Source organism: Gavia stellata, chromosome 22, assembly GCF_030936135.1.
Source record: "Gavia stellata isolate bGavSte3 chromosome 22, bGavSte3.hap2, whole genome shotgun sequence".
NCBI classification, from domain to species: domain Eukaryota; kingdom Metazoa; phylum Chordata; class Aves; order Gaviiformes; family Gaviidae; genus Gavia; species Gavia stellata.
In genome coordinates this window covers 7020397-7037444 of record NC_082615.1, presented here as the reverse complement: position 1 = coordinate 7037444, position 17048 = coordinate 7020397, and the positions used below count along the sequence as shown (strand labels likewise).

General features: G+C 51.7%; 1 protein-coding gene across 1 annotated transcript; it reads left to right on the top strand.

The window, feature by feature from the left end:
* Window positions 1-3876: 3876 nt before the first annotated feature.
* On the top strand, window positions 3877-9047 carry OTOP2 (otopetrin 2). Its single transcript, XM_009819069.2, has 6 exons — window positions 3877-4282; window positions 4764-4900; window positions 5560-5618; window positions 6292-6425; window positions 6880-7769; window positions 8877-9047. The coding sequence occupies exons 1-6, from the start codon at window positions 3877-3879 to the stop codon at window positions 9045-9047; spliced, it is 1797 nt and encodes a 598-aa protein (XP_009817371.1).
* Window positions 9048-17048: the final 8001 nt, after the last annotated feature.

The window sequence follows — 17048 nt, the reverse complement described above, 5'->3', positions numbered from 1 at the left end:
GGTGCAGAGTGGTCCCTGGGCGAGCGCATGGGTGCCCAGGGGGTCTCAGAGGATGGGCATGGACGTGGGGAAGGGAGAGGTGCCAGGAGAGCCCAGCTCGACTCGGCGCTGCCGTACCAGTACCAGGACACCTGAGAAGTCCTGGCTGGGGAGGCAGGAGCTCCTCCGAGCCCTGAGCCCTGCCAGCCAGGCTCTCCAGCGCTTCCCCTGGGTCCTAAGCATCCTCCGGCCCTGAGAGCTTCTCCCAACAAACCTTTCACGCACCAGCTCCACCGCACATTAAAAGCTCCAATTAAGCAGCCTTGCTGCGTTGGGCTCAGCCGAGCGCTGCAGACACAAAGTCACGCAGCCTACACGACCCCATAGCAGGGCAGGCTGACAGAAAGGCTCAGGGGCCGTATCCTGCCCGATACCCCTGCCTGCTCCTTGCTGTGGCCACCCCATCTCGAGTGAGGGTCAGCAAAACCCCAGGGCAGAGCCGCAGGAGGAAGCGTGGAGTGATGAAGCGCCCCGCTGACTCCGCTCACAGCCCCCTCGGAGCAGGGCAGCAGCAGGGACACTCCTGCTCCCTAAGAGCAGTTTGGTGACTTCCCCCATTTCACAGCAACACCAGGGGTGTTCACAGCTCAGCTTTCCCTGGTTTAAAAAAAAAAAAAAAAAAGAAAGAAAGAACAAAAGGAAATATATAAATATTCCTATCCCCCCACTACCCTGCCTGCGCCCACAGGACTCTGCTTTCTAGGGAATTGCACAACAAACTGTACAACAGGAATCTGCAATAACCCAAATCTGTGGTAATTCGCACAGGCTGGAAAAATTCCCTTCCTCACCCCCTCTCCCTCTTTAGAGACCAAAAAAACCCCCCAAAACCAAACCCACTCCTGTCTGTGGCTCAGTACTTCCACCACGATGTGCACGAGGCGCAGCGTCTGGCCTCCAGTGTCTTTTATGCTGACATAGAATTTCTGGCTGCCGTGAGCCCTGCGGGGAGCTGGATGGCCCCAGGCAATGCCTCCAGGGCAGGATTCCCGGGCCCCGGGCCCCCTCTGCCGTCGGGAGAGATGGAGCCAAGCCTGGACATTGACCAAAGCACGGGGCTGTCATGGCATATTGAGCCCAACGGTGAATCGTATCCCTTGGGACATGCTGTCATAGACAAGGAAGTTCCTGCTCCTCGCTTGTGTGTTTTGCCTAGCGTGTCCTGGCTCTAGGGATGGAGATCTCTAGGGCTGGACCCCACGGCTGCCACCACGGCCCTGGGACAGCGAAGCCATGGGGGCAGACAGGGTTTGGAAAGGGGAAAGGCAAACCCAGCAGATGGGTGAGAAAGGGGGAAAAGAGTGGAAAAATGGGGAAAGACTAAAAGACAGCAGCAGAGAGGGCTGGAAGGTGATGAGCAGAGAGGAGGAAAACCAGAGAGAAATGCACCTTCTTTTTGTAAGCAAGAAAATTCCCCAAAACAGCAGGATGGCTCAAAAGCAGTCCCGGGTGCACCCACACAAGCCGCAGCGATTAACCCCTGGGTGACTGACACGGAGTCACTGTCCCGGCTGTCCAGGGACACCTGTAAGCATGTGCTTGCCACCTCAGGGAGGGTCTGCTCCCCCCACAGCTGGCTCACGTCGGCAGATTCGGACTCACGCACTCAGCCTCCCTAGGTGAGTTCTGACGGGATATACTAAACATCAAAGTATTTGGCGCTGGGATCCTTCAAGGTGAAAAGCAGCATAGTAACGTCTGCAGTTCATTACCGAGGTTATTTAATGATTCTTGTATTATTACTAATTAAGATTGTTATGCTGTATGGTGGCTCCCAGGGGGACTGGAAGCATTGCCCAAGGCAGTAAATGCTCTTTCCTCTGTTGGCTGTTAAGGACAAAAGAGGGAGGATAAATCAAGTGCATTTAGCCCAGGGGGACCCTGAACCTCTGGCCTCTGCAAAACATCCCATTATCAGCTCAGATTCACCTCATGGGGGTCTGGGCTTCCTCTGGGAAAGGCTACAGACTGAGAAAAGATCAACCACTGACCCCAAAGAGGAACCCCTAAGGATCAGCAGAGGCCAGGCAGGACAGACCCACTCCTGCTGTGGCAGCCAGCTTGTGGCAGCACAGCAAAGACACAGGAAGGTCTCCTTGGGCTGCAGAGTAGATCCTGAGCTCTCCTTCACCATCCCACACAGGTCAGTTTGATGTCCCTGTAGTGCTGCCAGGAGCACAGTGGTGAGCAGGAAGGAACGGGTCTGAGAAACACAGAGCAAACCGCCCCATCTCTGTGCTTGCCCCGGAGAAGGCAAGCGGCAGGAACATCTCCAAAAGAGGTGTCCTCATGAAGGAATAAAACTTGTCCCCATCCACTCAGAATTGCCCTGGGTCCCCCGATCTCCCCCACCAAAATAACAGCTGGGGTAAAAGAGATCTTGAGCAAAAGCTCTCTCCTCGCCTGGCAAATGCTTGAATCCCACCTGCGCCGTGGTTTGTAACACGGCTTCTTTCTCCTTGAAAGGAGAGAAGTTAAGCTCCTGAGGGCCACAGAAAGGTGATCGCAGCGTGAAAAGTCAAAGGCAGTGCGTCAGCAAAGGGGAACACGGATTCCAGTCCCCAAATCCTGCCCTGTTCTAGTACTAAACCTTCCTCATTGTTGGCACCATGGGTGGGAAAAGATTGAGCTGCCCTTGGCACTGAATAGATACAAATGCAATTTCTTCCTTTTCCTCAGAAACGTTCTGGGTGTAGAGCATACTGATGGGAATAGTATAGGGTGAGGCACAATATTTACTGTGATCAGCTAACCAGAAAGCCAAGCCCAAAATCATCAGCAAAGATAAGTTCATCACCTAAACCATCTTCTCTCAAGGGAAGAGCTCTCGTGCCTGCAGGTAGATGGGTCTGAATGGGTGGCTTTGCTCTACGGTGACCATGACCCTGCGACCGAGCGGTCCATGCCATGCTTAGCAGTGTTGTCATCTCATGCCCTCCCCGGGTAAATAACCTTTATCTTCTCATCTCTCTCCTGCTTCCCCAAAATCAGCTATTGCACAAAACAGATCACATGAGTTTCTCTGAGAAGCCCATGAAGCACTGCTGTCAGCTCCAGACATGGTATAAATCACAGAGACATCCCAACGGGTATAAATTCTTCGGCTGACCAAGCTGCAGCAACGGGGAAAATTCTCAGACAGCCTGGCAAGAGGAGAGATTTGGATTCCAGGCAGCAAAACAGGTTGGTGGAATGGCTTTGTTTCAATAGTTAATTTGCTTTGTTTCGGGCTTTTTATTGAGAACCAATGAAGTCCCAAGCTTGGCACAGCCAAAGGGCTTTAGAGGGAGTGACAGCGGAAATAGTTCACATCCTTCTTGCAGGGACTGGTATAAACCATGATGTGACGTTCTAAAGACTCCCAAGGCTTTCTTACCTTTCAGTGGCCTACTCCTCAGCCAGGAAGTATGACATTTTCTCGGAATGTTTAGTGGTTGACATTTAGAAATCAAACCACATTGGCCGTTTGCCCCAGGATATTTGATCCTGTGAGTGCTTTTCTGGTGCTTTTCCAATATCTTGCATCAATAAACACCTAAATGTTGTGCGACAAATTAGGCATGCTTTGTTAAACTGACCTGGGATCTCCCCAAGCAAAAGCATCTTAAGCAAGAACAGAGCCTTCAGGGAACCGGGAAGGGAAAGGTTCAAAATGAGCTCATCCCTCTTTTTGCGCTCCTTGTCTCAGCCTTCCCCGTTCCTCTGATACGTCTTCTCCTCCTCATCACATGTCCTGCTTTAGTCCAGCCCTGGACTATTCAAAATGAAATGACGCCTCTCATTCATGGGGCTCTCCTCCCAACAGCGTTAACCCTCAGCTAAGGCATTAGCTGAACCATGACCGAAGAGCCCGTGCGGAAGGACAGCGAGATCAGACACTCCAACTCCAGCATGGGCTGCGGACACAAGGATGACAAAGCCAGCCTGGCTTCGAGCCAGATAGCGTCTTTCAGCCACCAGCCTCATCAGCCCCCCTCCACTCCTGCCTCCAAGGAAGTGTGGAAAAAGGGCGGCCGCATGTTCTCCATCCTGCTGGCTGTGCACTTAGCCTTACTGGCCTGCACGCTGGTGAGCAGCGGGGCTTTTGAGAAGATTGCTGTGCACGATTATGATGTCTTCTTCCTTCTGACTGTCATGATGCTGATAGTCATCATATGGATCATCTTCTACCTCGTCGGCACCTCCCGGTGCCCAGATGCCATCCTCTGCAAAGACTCCCACGCTGGACCCATCTGGCTGAGAGGTAGGAGCTCTCGAAGGGCTAGGGCTGGAGGCGAGAGGCAGGGTGGACAGTTCCTGGGGGCATCAGTTATTACAAGGGAAATAGCAACCATGTGGGGCACAGCGTCCTTCTCCTGTGCTGGGGCACGGCACTGTACCCTGCTTCAGGTTAGCTCCTCGTCTCTCCACTGGTTTCACTGCCTGGTCTCCCTTTACCTGCAAGGGCTCTTGGTACTTTACACTAGGTTCCTTCCCAGCCTTGCCATTGCTCTTGCAAGAGCTGTTAGCCCCAGTCAGAGTACAGGGGTGACTGGAAATACCTTTCAAGCAAATTATTGTATGATTCTGTTGGTGCCAAGATAACTTGGGTGCTGGGAGAGGAAAAACAGAGGTAGAAGCAAAGCCTCTCCATGGCAATAGATCCTCTTCTTCCTCTCATCTATCTGCATTAACCTACATGTGCATAGATCTGTCCAACCACAGATATTTTGGTTCTTCAACAGGAGGCCTGATCCTATTTGCCATTTTCAGCCTTGTCATGGATGTGTTCAAAATAGGATATTACTCGAGCTTCTACAGTTGCCTGTCTGCGATCAAAATAATCTACCCCATTGTGCAAGCAATATTCGTGATGGTCCAGGTGAGGTGGTTGTGCTCTGTCTCAGGGAGGGGTAGAGAGACAGAGCCACCAGCGGCAGGAGCTCTGATCTCATGGCCATAGTTAACTCCCCCTGCAGCAAAAGCAAGTGGCTTAACTCAGCCCCCACCCAGCCCACATCTCCCTCCAACCACGACAACTCCCAGCTGCGGCAACTCACTTTAAGGCGTTGATTTAAACTTGTTCCCATCCTGCGACATTTTGGCTTATGCCAGGATGGCTTGTCACAAAGTCTAAGCAGCCCCCATCCACCCAGGTCTCCTTTCCCATGAAGAACAGAGAGGGAGGAGGACGGTCAGGGCAGGAACTGCCTCGCGGTTTGAAGTCCCTACACAGAGGACCATCTGCTCTGGGACAATACCAAGGAGGGAAGAGGTTAAATAGGGACAAGTTGGACAGGAATAGGGGCTGGCCATGGGCAGAGCAATGGCAGCGGGACAGGACAGGAGGAGCAAAGAAAGAACGTACCACATCCAGCAAATGGCCAGGGTTATGGGCTAGTAGGCTGGGCACAGAGGGACCCAAGTGAAAGAGGCTCCCCAGCTCGCTCTCTGCTGAGCAGGGAGATCCTGACTTCAGAATGATGTGATTTGCTTTCATGCTTTGTTGGAAATAACAATTTCTTCTCTTGCCCCTGCCAGACATACTTCTTGTGGATCTCTGCCAAGGACTGCGTCCACGTACACCTGAATGTTACCAGGTGAGCACTGCTGCTCTTTGAATCCCACTGGGCCACAGAAGACCTGGGCCACTGCAAACCTGCTGCACACTCTCACACAGTTAAGATGCAACAAGGGGATAATCCCATCTCCCTTAATGCTGGCCAAAACTAAGCCTGCTGAGTCTCCAGCTAGCCTTAAATTCCAGCTGAAGCAGTTGAGGTTTATGACCTATGGATCTAGCAGGGTTGGGATTCAATTCAAGAATACAAGCATTACTCAAAGCAGATTAGTATTAAATAAATAATTAGCATTAAATAAAATGATTCATAGCTGACTTTTGCTTTCCTGGGGAAGACAACAATGCAGTGGGCAAGCCTCAGGCTAAAACAAGATCTTGTCCACTTTTGCAAGACTGGATCGACTGGAGACCAACCCAGACCTATTAATCTGTTCACTGTTGAGAAGCTCTTCCAAAACCAACATGAGGAATCAGGCCTTGCTAATACCCATAAGCTTGAACTAAAGATGGGAAGAGAGTGAGAGCAGCAAAGCAAGGGTCAGGATTTCCAGCCTTGACTACTACAGAGTCCTTATACCACTTCAGGCAGCTCCCACAGTCCCTCTGAGCACATGCACATCTATAACAGGGATGGGAGCAACATGGCCTAGAGCCATTGCTTTAGTCTTACGAGCCTCCTCCTTCTTCTGCAGGTGCGGCTTGATGCTGACACTGACTACAAACTTAGCGGTGTGGATGTCAGCAGTGACAGATGAGTCTGTTCACAAAGCGCATTCAAAGTTGAAGAAGAACGTGACAGAGGACATCTTCAGATGGCTCCTGAAAGGTAATCTGCCCAGTTGTGAAGCCATCTGGGTCCAGGGAGGGAGCCCAAGAGCTAGAAATTGTTCTGCAAGTCAGGTTTTACCCCTTTTCAGAAGGCCTATCTACAGCTGAAGGTTCCTTTAAGAGAGCTGGTATATTAAAAGCCAGGTCTTAATGTTCATTTCTTAACCTGTATCACAGAGGAGTCAGAAAGGTGGAAGGCCCAGTACAAATGAGATGGGAATGAAGAAGGGAAGGAAAAAGCGAGATTTAACCTGCCACCTAACTTCCTCAGAAAGAACACGAGCACCAGAAAGCTGAGGTTGAAGTGTCCTTGTTTTCAAAGTGGTCACGTATTCTTCCGTCATCGGTCTTGTTTTTCACTGACCCTAAGTATCCAGTTCTTCAGGGCTGCTAAGAAGTGCTGGCTCCTTGTTTTAATACCACTGCATCTATGTGTTTTTATCTCGTTTCAGCGGGAATGAGAAGTAGCTCAGCTGAAGAATGCAATTGCAATAGCCAAATCTGCCAGATCTTCAAGAATGGCTACTTTTGGCTGTACCCCTTTAACATTGAGTACAGTCTCTTTGCCTCTGCCATGGTCTATGTCATGTGGAAGAACGTCGGACGCTTCATAGACCACCACTCCCACCACATTCACCGCCTGAAGTTCAGGCTCTTCCGAAGGACCTTCTTTGTAGGCATTGTGTTGGGCCTCATCATTCTGGTGAGTGGTTTGGGAGTCCTCATTCTTTATGAGGTGCAGGTAAATTCCAGCACTGAATCCAGCAAGAAGAGCCAAGCACTCACCATGTACTACATCTTCAACATTGTTTGTCTGGGCCTGATGTCTCTTGTCTGCATTGGTGGCTCTGTCATCTACCGGTTTGACAAGAGAGACATGGATCGGCACAAGAACCCAACCAGGACCCTGGATGTAGCCCTGCTGATGGGTGCAGCCTTGGGGCAGTATGCTATTTCTTACTACTCCATTGTGGCCATTGTAGCCAGCACACCAAGGGACGCTATCAGCGCACTCAACCTCACCTATGCCCTCCTAATGATCGCCCAGCACACCTTCCAGAACATCTTCATTATCGAAGGCCTTCATCGGCAACCCCCCAAAGAAGACCATAAGCACGATTCTCACCAGAAGGATCTTTATGGACTCACCTTTGTCAACATCAACGCAGTGTCCCTCCGTGTGCCCGACACTGGCAGCACCTTGGCTCCTAGCACCGCCTCTGGCACTGAAGCCATCCATCCTTCTGACCTCGTGCGGTCCCTCACCGCCCCCAAGAAGATGAACTGGAGGAGGAAGTTCTTAAGGGAGATCTCCATGTTCCTCCTGCTGAGCAATATCATAGTGAGTACATGCAGAGAGAAGAGTTTGGCAGGGGGGGGGAGAGGGAAGCAAGCACAAGGGAGAAGCGTCTGTGAAAGAAAGGATGTGGGCCATGCAAAAACAGTCCTTTCTGTGCCTCCGCTATACAGAAAACACACTTACTTTTATTTGTACGTGCAGAGAGCTGTGATTCCCTTGTCACTTAAAAGCAAGAGCAAATGCCCTGGAGTTCAGACATTTTAGGCTACGCCGATAGGCCTGTCACTTATCACCAGAATATCAGACAATAAAGTTGGTGGGTACAAGAGAAGAATCAGTTTCAGTATTTTTATTGGGTATTAGTCGATATGTAGAATAGCTTAATAAAATACGTTAAAGCCTTCTCTTACACCTCCAAAGAAAGGATGTAAAAGTGACAAATACCTGCAGTGAAGTCTGGGTTTTCTTGAGAAATGGCAGCACGACTTCTCAAAACCCATGGCTTAGGAGCCCAAACCCTGATCCCAGTTGCTGTGAGGAGAAACTGGTCACTGACAACTTCAGTTGGGGCTTCCACTTTCATGAGCAGCCAGGGGACTGCAGTTCCCTGCAAAAGAAATGTAGGATTATAGCTGTACCTCAAAGCAGCCAAGCACGTTACATCTCTTGAAAGCCTCCAAATCCCCAGCTAGTCAGTCACGTCATGCCCTCAAACCGATTTTTACATATGAGCTCACAAAGAATGGGCTGACAGCCTCCATACAACCAGACACACATGCTGGCTGAGCTTCTGAGCTCAGCATACACAACCGAGCCTGGGGAGACCAAGCTGCTGCCAGCTCAGCCCTACCCATGCTTGCTCCATCCAAGGAGTTTGAACAGGCCAGGCTCACGCTAACACACAACGTGCTCAAGTTCTTCCCCTGGTGAGTGCTTCAGCCCTTGGTTCCAGCCTGTCTTTGAGCATGAATCAAAATTGGGCTTACAACACTGGATCATACTTGATCTTAATGTAAACACAGGCTCCTGGCACAGGTCCCACGCTCAGAAGGTCGCTCTTTTCCCATCTCTTGGTAGCTGTGATTGCAGGTACTTGCTGTACCACACACCCTTCTCACTGCAATGTTATTCTCCCATTTCCTCAAACAGCTCTGGATCATGCCAGCGTTTGGTGCCCGGCCCCAGTTTGACAATGACACAGAACTGAACTTCTATGGCGATTCCATGTGGCCGGCCATCGTGGACATTTGCCTGCCCTTTGGGATCTTCTACCGAATGCATGCAGTGGCCAGTTTGCTGGAGGTCTACATCATGTCCTAAAGAACCTTCTCACAAGGAAGAGGAGATCCTCCTCAACCAATCCACCTTCTTCCTACCCCAGGGCTGGGAGACTGCCCAGATATCCCAAGGGATCCCCAGCACCGCCTGAATCATGTCCCCTTGCAATGTTGGGGCATTTATGAACCGTCAGTGAAGATGATCCAAAAATAGTCCAGATTTTATTTTTGCTACTTGTGTGTGGATGTGCATGTGTGTGTCTGAAGTTCTTGAAGCTTAAAAGAAAAAAGATAAAAAAAAAAAGGAAGGTGTCCAGAGTAGGATCATGGCAATTACCCTTGGTTCATGCAGAGACTCACCTTCCTTCTTAAAAGCCTGTTCACTCCATGCCACTGATGTACTCTCCAGCGGGTGCTTGGCACCCTTGGACGGTCAGTGCCTGCTTGCAAGCAGAGACCTGGTGGGTACGAGGGGCTAACGCAGGCATGGAAGGCAAAGAAAGGGAAACCACTTCAACTCCTGGTATGGCCAGTCGGAAACCACTCCCCTGCAGAGATGTGAAAAACAAACCAGTGACCACCAAAGGCTTTGGGAAACATTTTAATCTTTCCTCTCTGTATTGCCCATGGATATTGGCCCTCTTGACCCTTCCCTGTATCAGCCCCTGCTGTTTTCCTTCCTCTCCAGGGAGGCATCACTGCTGCCGAGTGGGTTTGCTCCCTGCAGCCTCCTCTTCCCGAGGGGCAGGGCGTCTCTACAGGAAAGCTGTGCATGTCGTCCTGGGCTGGCCCTGATACGGGATTGCTCTAAGCACACTTTTTTCCCCAGTTTTCCTGAATCGGGGGCTCAAGAACTTTAAAGATCATATGGGCAATACAGTCTAGGGAATGAGAAAGAGATTTTTCTTTTTTCTTTTTTTTTTTAATAGACAATGATTTTTTTTAATATACGAACATTTTTGTACGTAAAGTTATTTATTGATTTTCACTGTAACACTGCACTCCTGAAGGGACCTTCTGTGCCCTGCAACATAGAAATCAATCCAATCCCACGGGCAATTTGATCTCCCATGCCCTGAAGGGATGCTTGCGCTGTGCCCTCAAGCCTGTGCGGGCTTTGAGGCTGCGAGCACAGCCCCAGCACCCAGGCAGCCCCCGTGCAGGCAGCAGTGGGGCCCCAACACAGGTTTCTGGGTGCCTGCAGCTCTCTGTGAACCGCTGTATGATTGAGAGGGCTTTCAGAGCAGGACTCCTGGGCTGCAGGAGGTAGAAATGGGCCCCTCTGCTGTACTCAGAGTCCAAGCAGAGCCTCAGAAAGCCCACGCTGCCAGGCTGGGAGAGTGCACGCCAAAACGGCACAGCTGAGCTTTGTCTGTACCCTGAGACGTCAGGGTTTATTGTTCCAATAAAGATCACTGCAAAGGTGGCAGAAATCATCAAGCCTTTTCCTACAGACGTGTGTGCATCCGCCAAAGCAAAAAAAAAAAAATAAATGGAAATCACGATACTTGAAATGGAGTGATGCGATTTTCCACCCGACAGCCCAGACTGCCAGCCTGGGCTCACGCGTCTTGAACCACCTTTCCTCTCCAAACCTAGATCACCAAACCAGAAGGGACCGGTGCCTCTGGCTGGTCTGACTCCAGCCTGCCTGCCTGCCAGCAGCCTTTTTCTGAGGCAGGTAAAAGATGGGGTAAACCCTGATTTCCCCGTCCCTGAGGGCTGCACTGATCCAGCACCTCTGGGGTGGGTCGATCCTTCCCTTTCCGAGCCTGGGAGCAGCGAGGCAGCCTTTCCCAGCCCCACCAACCCAGCAAAGGCTGGGCTCTATTTTTCCCGTTGATCTGGTAAAGATACAATCTCTCCCTAGAAATTTTACCTTTCATGAAACAAAAGCCTTATTAATTTTAACTGCAGGAGCCACAGATGAAGTCAGAAAAGAGACGTAAACGGTGCACAGACGTCAGTCTTGCGTACACCCCTACATGTTTTAGCCCAAGCTGCTGATCTCAGACAGGGGCAGAAAACACTTTTAATCACTTACACTGTTCCTGGGAGCACACTGGCTTTTCCTCCTACGCACTCCTGCTGGTGCCTGGTCCCAGGTTCCCAGGGCTGGGCACACCAAGCCAGGCAGGGCAGAGTTTGAACTGCTCTTCTGTTCTGGACAGAGACTGCAGGGACACTCCTGGGGCTAAATAAACTCAGGATGGGTGCAAGGAGAACCCCATGACAGCCCAAGCAGCACTGATACAGGCAATAACCCCAAATCAACCTCTCCAGGGTGCTGGGTCAGCAGGAACCACAACATCCAACCGTAAGCCATCACTTTGGGATAAACCAAACCGCTCTGGGGACACCACAAGGACACCCTGCTAACCTGAGGCATCTCCAGACTGCAAGTGCAGGGACAGCAGGGATTTCCAGCCAAGGGCCGCATTCTTCTTCTGCCCTTCAGCCACATAAACGCGTTTTGGGAGAGGCGGCAGATAGGGTTCACTGATGGCTGGTTTCCTATCTAAATATCCAAGAAAGTGGACAGAGGGAAAGCGAGCACCCACAAGCCCAAAAAGAAAAAAAACAAAAAACCCAAAAACCCGAACACCAAGAAACCACTGTAAACACGGGCCCTGCTGTGGGCTCAAGGGTTGTCTACTAGAAGGTATCAGCTCATGGTCAGTTAATGTACAAAGGTATGATCTCCAAGGTTGATGGAGATCAGCCAAACGTCCCTGGGCAGCTCCTCAGCGCAGCCAGCGTCCCAGGTCTGTCACCCAAACCCGGGTGCTCCCTCGGAGCAGGCGCTGCTGCATCCTAGTTGCATGGATCCATGCCTTCCCTGGGACTCCGTGCTGCCAGGCGATGCTGCATGCTGGCTGCTCCATCACCACCCCTTCACTATGGACCCGGGACACACCTCCTCACCGCCCGGTTCGAGGGGGACGTCTCTCCCTGATGGAGGGTTTTATGGAAGGGGAGAACACCCCAAACGCAGAGTACCTGAGTAACGTGAAGGGATCCCACTCGGTCCTTTGTACACACGTCCTTGTGACAGATCCCTGCAGAAAAGCACTGCTGTTGGCTCCATCTTCCACACCTGGAAGGAAGGAAACTGAGGCACGGGAGCTGTGTGAACAGGAAGCTGTATCAGAGCAGAGAATGAGGAATGAGGCTGGGCCCCGAGGCCGCCGGCAGTGCGGTGCCGACTGCTACTGCCATTGCTTCAATTATAGAGCAGAGATCACATCTGCAGTAGGGGATGGGGAATGGGGACAACCCTGTGCCTCAGGGCGACTGTTCAAATGGCAGCTGTTGGAAATTAACAGCTACAGGAAAGCAAAGGGCTGTCCTGGGGCTCTCATGTCTTGCCAGGGGCTTCCAGTCTTGCTGGCAGTGGTGTAAATCCACCTTGGCCTGACAGGGAGCTGAGGACCTGCGGTGCTGCAGAGATTTGGTGGAAGCACTGAACCCCACGGATAAAAATCACTCATCAAGGGATGCCAGGGTTAAGAGCCCAGCTCTGGCTGAGCTCACAGATCTGCAGATCCAGCCACAAGACTTGAGCCACTTCCTGAGTGCTGAAAAGGTCCTGATCCAGACCCTGGCCTGAGGCACGCGGTGCCAGAGCCAGGGAGGGAGAGCAGCAAGGAGGGGAAGAGCTGAAGAGCAGGAGATCAAAAATCACTGCTCAGAAAAAAGCAGGGAAGCCCATAGCCAAGGCCAGAACTGAGTCATCACCCCACCGCTACCAGGGTTTCGCATCCCCTCCTCTGCTTCTTAATCATCTGTTATTTGAGGGCGAGTTTTGTTTTATTAGGGAAAAAAAGAAAGCCTTTTATCTGGGTGATTTGCTCTGAGGTGTGTCAGGGACAGGGGAGGAATCCAAGTTAATTATTACCTGTCAATGCAGCAGCTGGAAAGTGGATGCATTGCGGAGGTGACAAGGCTGGAGACGAGAGATGGGTTTGCAGCACAAGGCAAGGCGCAGCCTGTGAGCAGGACTGGCTCCGGGGTGTGCTGGGAGCCAGGGCTGGAGTTGGTGGTGGAGGAGACACTTCCCAGCATCCAAGGCAGTGGTCCTTGCCAGCAAGGAGCAACTCAACGCCGGCAGGAGGTCGAAGCAACCTGCACCAAGGGCCAGCAGGGAAAACGCAGAGCCGTGCTTCACGAGTGGAGCCAGCACATACCCACGGAGCCCATCCGCTGCCGCAGCGAGGGCATGGAGCTGAGGCGGTGCAGCACGGCTCACCCTTGCCCATGTTGATGAGGCTGCTCTTGGCAGTCACCCCCAAAAGGCGCTCACTCACCAGCCCCAGAGGAGACGTCACCAGCGCGGTTATCGGCAGAGGAGAAGGAAGGGTGTGGGCCAGCCAGGGAGTCGCAAGGCACACGGCTTTCCTCAGGCGGCCTTTGGGCAAACACGGCAGCTGGGCACGAACCTCCTTCCTCCCCGGGTCCTGTTTACAGATCCGCTTGGCCCAGCCAGGGTGTTATTACTGCTAAGTGCACAGATAACGCCATTAATAAGCACACTGCTGATAGCAGAGGGGCAAACATCACTTCTAACGTTTAGCAGCTTTCTCTCAGTCTCTGAGTAAAGGCAGCTTCTCCTGGGCAGAGCTTTATGTGATCGACCCAGTTCGTTCAACTCATCCTCTCCCTCCCTGCCCCGCTCCTGCATGGTTGCTTACTTAATGACTTGGTTAAACTTGTGTCAATATGTTCAAGCCAAACAGCTGCACTTCTTCAACATAAAGGCCAAATTAGGAGGATTAACCAATCTCCCAGGGCTTTACAATTCCTCTGGGTTCAACCTCAGGTCCAAAGCCAGGAGAGGACAAGTCAGGGGAGGAAGGACGCCTCCTCTTTGCAGCCCACATGCACGGTCCCATTGGCAAAACCACTGGAACACAGCAGGCCCCAGCATTTTATTTCACATCCATCTTTAAAGGAAAAACCTCCAGTTTCACTCAAACTTATTTACCGCAGGATATATTCAGACTCCTGGCCTCCATTTCCCAGTTCTGCAGTCACCCCAATTTAGGACAACATGCACTGAAAAACAGCCAGGCTTGTTAATGTCTTGCATATAAATTGTTGGCTTTGTTCAACAAGGAGGCCACCAAATAGCTCTTGGGAGGTCCCAGTTCCCTGCTAAGCTCTAGAATGGGGTCCGGAGAAGAGCCAGGAACCCAAAGGAGAGCCCGATTGCACTCAGGGGATCCCAGAGCAACAGCGCAAGGGGGAAGGACATGGTCCTCCAAGAAGGCTGGAGATTCTGATGCTCTGGGGGAAGGCAGAACAAATCTAGCCATGGGTAGTCATGAAAACCTGCCCAGATCAGAGCATCTGGGCTCCGCCACAGAAGTGCAAGCTTTTGGTCAGACATTAAATGTGACCGTTTTCCTGGCAGACATTAAAGGCAGCAGCTGCGCGGGCGCACACTGGGCGTTCTCGCCCAGGAGCAACGGGCCCCTTTCACTCTTGTTTTCCGTCTCTTTCGTCACATCCCCACACACGATAACCTGTGCTCCCTCACCCATTCCTACCCCTAATCAGCTTCTTGGGAAGTGTTTCGTGGTTCTGAACTCCCAGCTCATGTGTTTGCCAGCTGCAAGAACCCCAGGGCTTGGGAGTTCATCCCGGGACACACAGACAACTCCTCTCCTTCCACGGAGAGGTCCATCCTCCCTTGATGGACCCTCTCGGCTCACAAGCTCAGCCAGGAATGCCAAATCCCCATTGCCAGCCACAAAACCAAGGGGATCAGCTCACCACAGAGTCCCAAGACAGGAATCGCTTTCCCCTGCAACAGGAAAGGGAACTGGGACAGCACAGCTTGGACCTAGAGCATCCCTGACCCCGCATGGCTGAGCCTGTGGGGTTTGCACACACGGGTCTGGCTCTGAAGTCAGCATTAACAGGTTGTAGCTATCACCGGCCAAAGCAGCAACCTCTCTGCCAGAAGTGCATCAAAGCGGCACCTAGGCTGGACTGTGAGTTTTGCCTTTTGGGTCAGTCTGGGTATCTGTGCCCTGGATAAAGGCACAAAGTAATGGCATGCTTGAGAAAAAAAAGAAGTCTTAGGATCTACCTAAAAACAAGGGAGTGGGGAACTCAAGTGGATTTTAGCCAAAGCAGTGTGGCTAAGCACTCCCAGCACAAGCCGGTGCCAGGAGATTAGCTCTATACTTGCCTGAGCCATGGCACAAATTAGTCACCGCAGCTTGTGGTTTTACCAGTTGGCACATCCTGTGCCAAGGCCGTTGACATGGGGCAACCCAGCAGGTGTATAAAGGAGCTGATCCCCATTGGCTGCCTTTGGCAGAGCCGAGAGCTTCTCACTAAGTAATTAATGTAATGACAATAATAGACCCAAAGTAAACAAGGTGGAAAAAAAAATAAAAAAAATCAATGGGCTGGGAGCAGAGGCCACATTCAGCGGGGAGCAGTCCTGACGGCTTCTGCCTGCGCTTTGGTCCATTGGAAAGACTCACATGCATCCTGGTGGCACTCCAGCGAGTGGTTTTAACATCGGCTTAATCGAGGCTACGCCGGCAGCTTCTCCCACCTGGCAGGCAGCAGGAGGCTGCAGGGAGGTAAGGGCTGGGGCTTGGCTGCTCTCGGCAGCACACAGCTACGGGGTCAAGGGGTTGGGTCCACGGCAGCGGCTGCTGCGTGCAGCCCTGTCTGGGCACTTGGGTACCTCCTGATGCAGCCTGGATGCGTTTCCATCTGATCCTTCTGATTTGATGGCCTCTCCCCTCCCTCCCCCGATCCTGAAGCAGAGGAGTTATGGCTCTAGGAGAGAGGAGGGCGTTTGCTCCTGCGCTACTAGGTTAGGAGAGTTTTGGAGCCAAATGGGGAAGGGTTTAGGATCAATCTCCACTAACAGAAGTGCACTGAATCCCCAGAGACCAAAGGGAGACAGAGCGCCTCAGTGCACGTGCAAAGTGGGAGGGAAGCACTGAAATTTCAACCCCTTCTCAGGGCTTTGGGGGAGAAGTTATCTAAGACAAATACCTATAATTCTCCCCACCCTCAAACACCTCTCAGGGGTCTGCTTTCACTCCAGCCACCCCTCACTGCAGCCAGAGTCACTCTCTGGAGTGAAAGCACCCTTCCATGTACAGAATCTATAGAGAGGCTGATCTTGCCTGATTGCTGTACGCGAGCAAGGAGACTTCTTTCTCATGGGCAATACAGTCCTACCGAGATTTTTCCAAAAGCTGGATAGAAAAGCTCCCAGGCTCTGGGTGTCTATCTGGGCCAATCCCTCAAACTTCTCTGTGTCAGTGTGCTCATGGCTCTGTGCTTTTTCCTCTGCGCTACAAGTAGAAAAAGAAAGAAAAATGGGTATTAACTTTGTCCCAATCTCAGCCTGCCTGGGTGGGAGGCTGGATCTTTTTCCAGCAGCTTGGATCAAAACTTACAGACCCTCTTTTTATTCTCTCCAGCTCTGCCACAATTTGTGCAACCACACAAGGAGCGTGGTGTAATTCCAGCAGCTCAAAAACACGAGAAAGAGGTTGGACCCATCAGCCAAAAATCAAACAATCTGAATCTCAGAGCAGGTCTGAGCTTGCTCTGTATTTCCACCTAATCCTTACAGCAACAAAGGGAAAGGAGGAAACCTGAACCCAGGGCTGTACGCAGAGGAGGTGTGAAAGGTGAGGATGGGAAGGATCTGGGCACTTCTGGTCCCAACAGCTCCAAGTACTGGTAGGGCAGGGCAGAGACATCAAATACCCATCTTAATGCAGGTGTCTGTGGACAGCTTTTGGCAGAAGAGCCTTTTCCCAGTGTCCTGCAATCACTCTGTCCACCGGGAAATTTAATGCCTAACCTGGGCTACACACCAATCTCTTTTCCCCCTCATCCAGCTTCTGGAGAGGGACGGGGAAGCTGCAAAGCAAGCAAGGGAGGTCACCACACAAGTGGCTTTTACAACAGGGCACATCTCAGCATGCCTCCCACCACCTTTTTAAACTTTTTTAACCTCCCCTTTGTTCAACGCGGCAGGTGACCCCCAGGCAAACGAGCC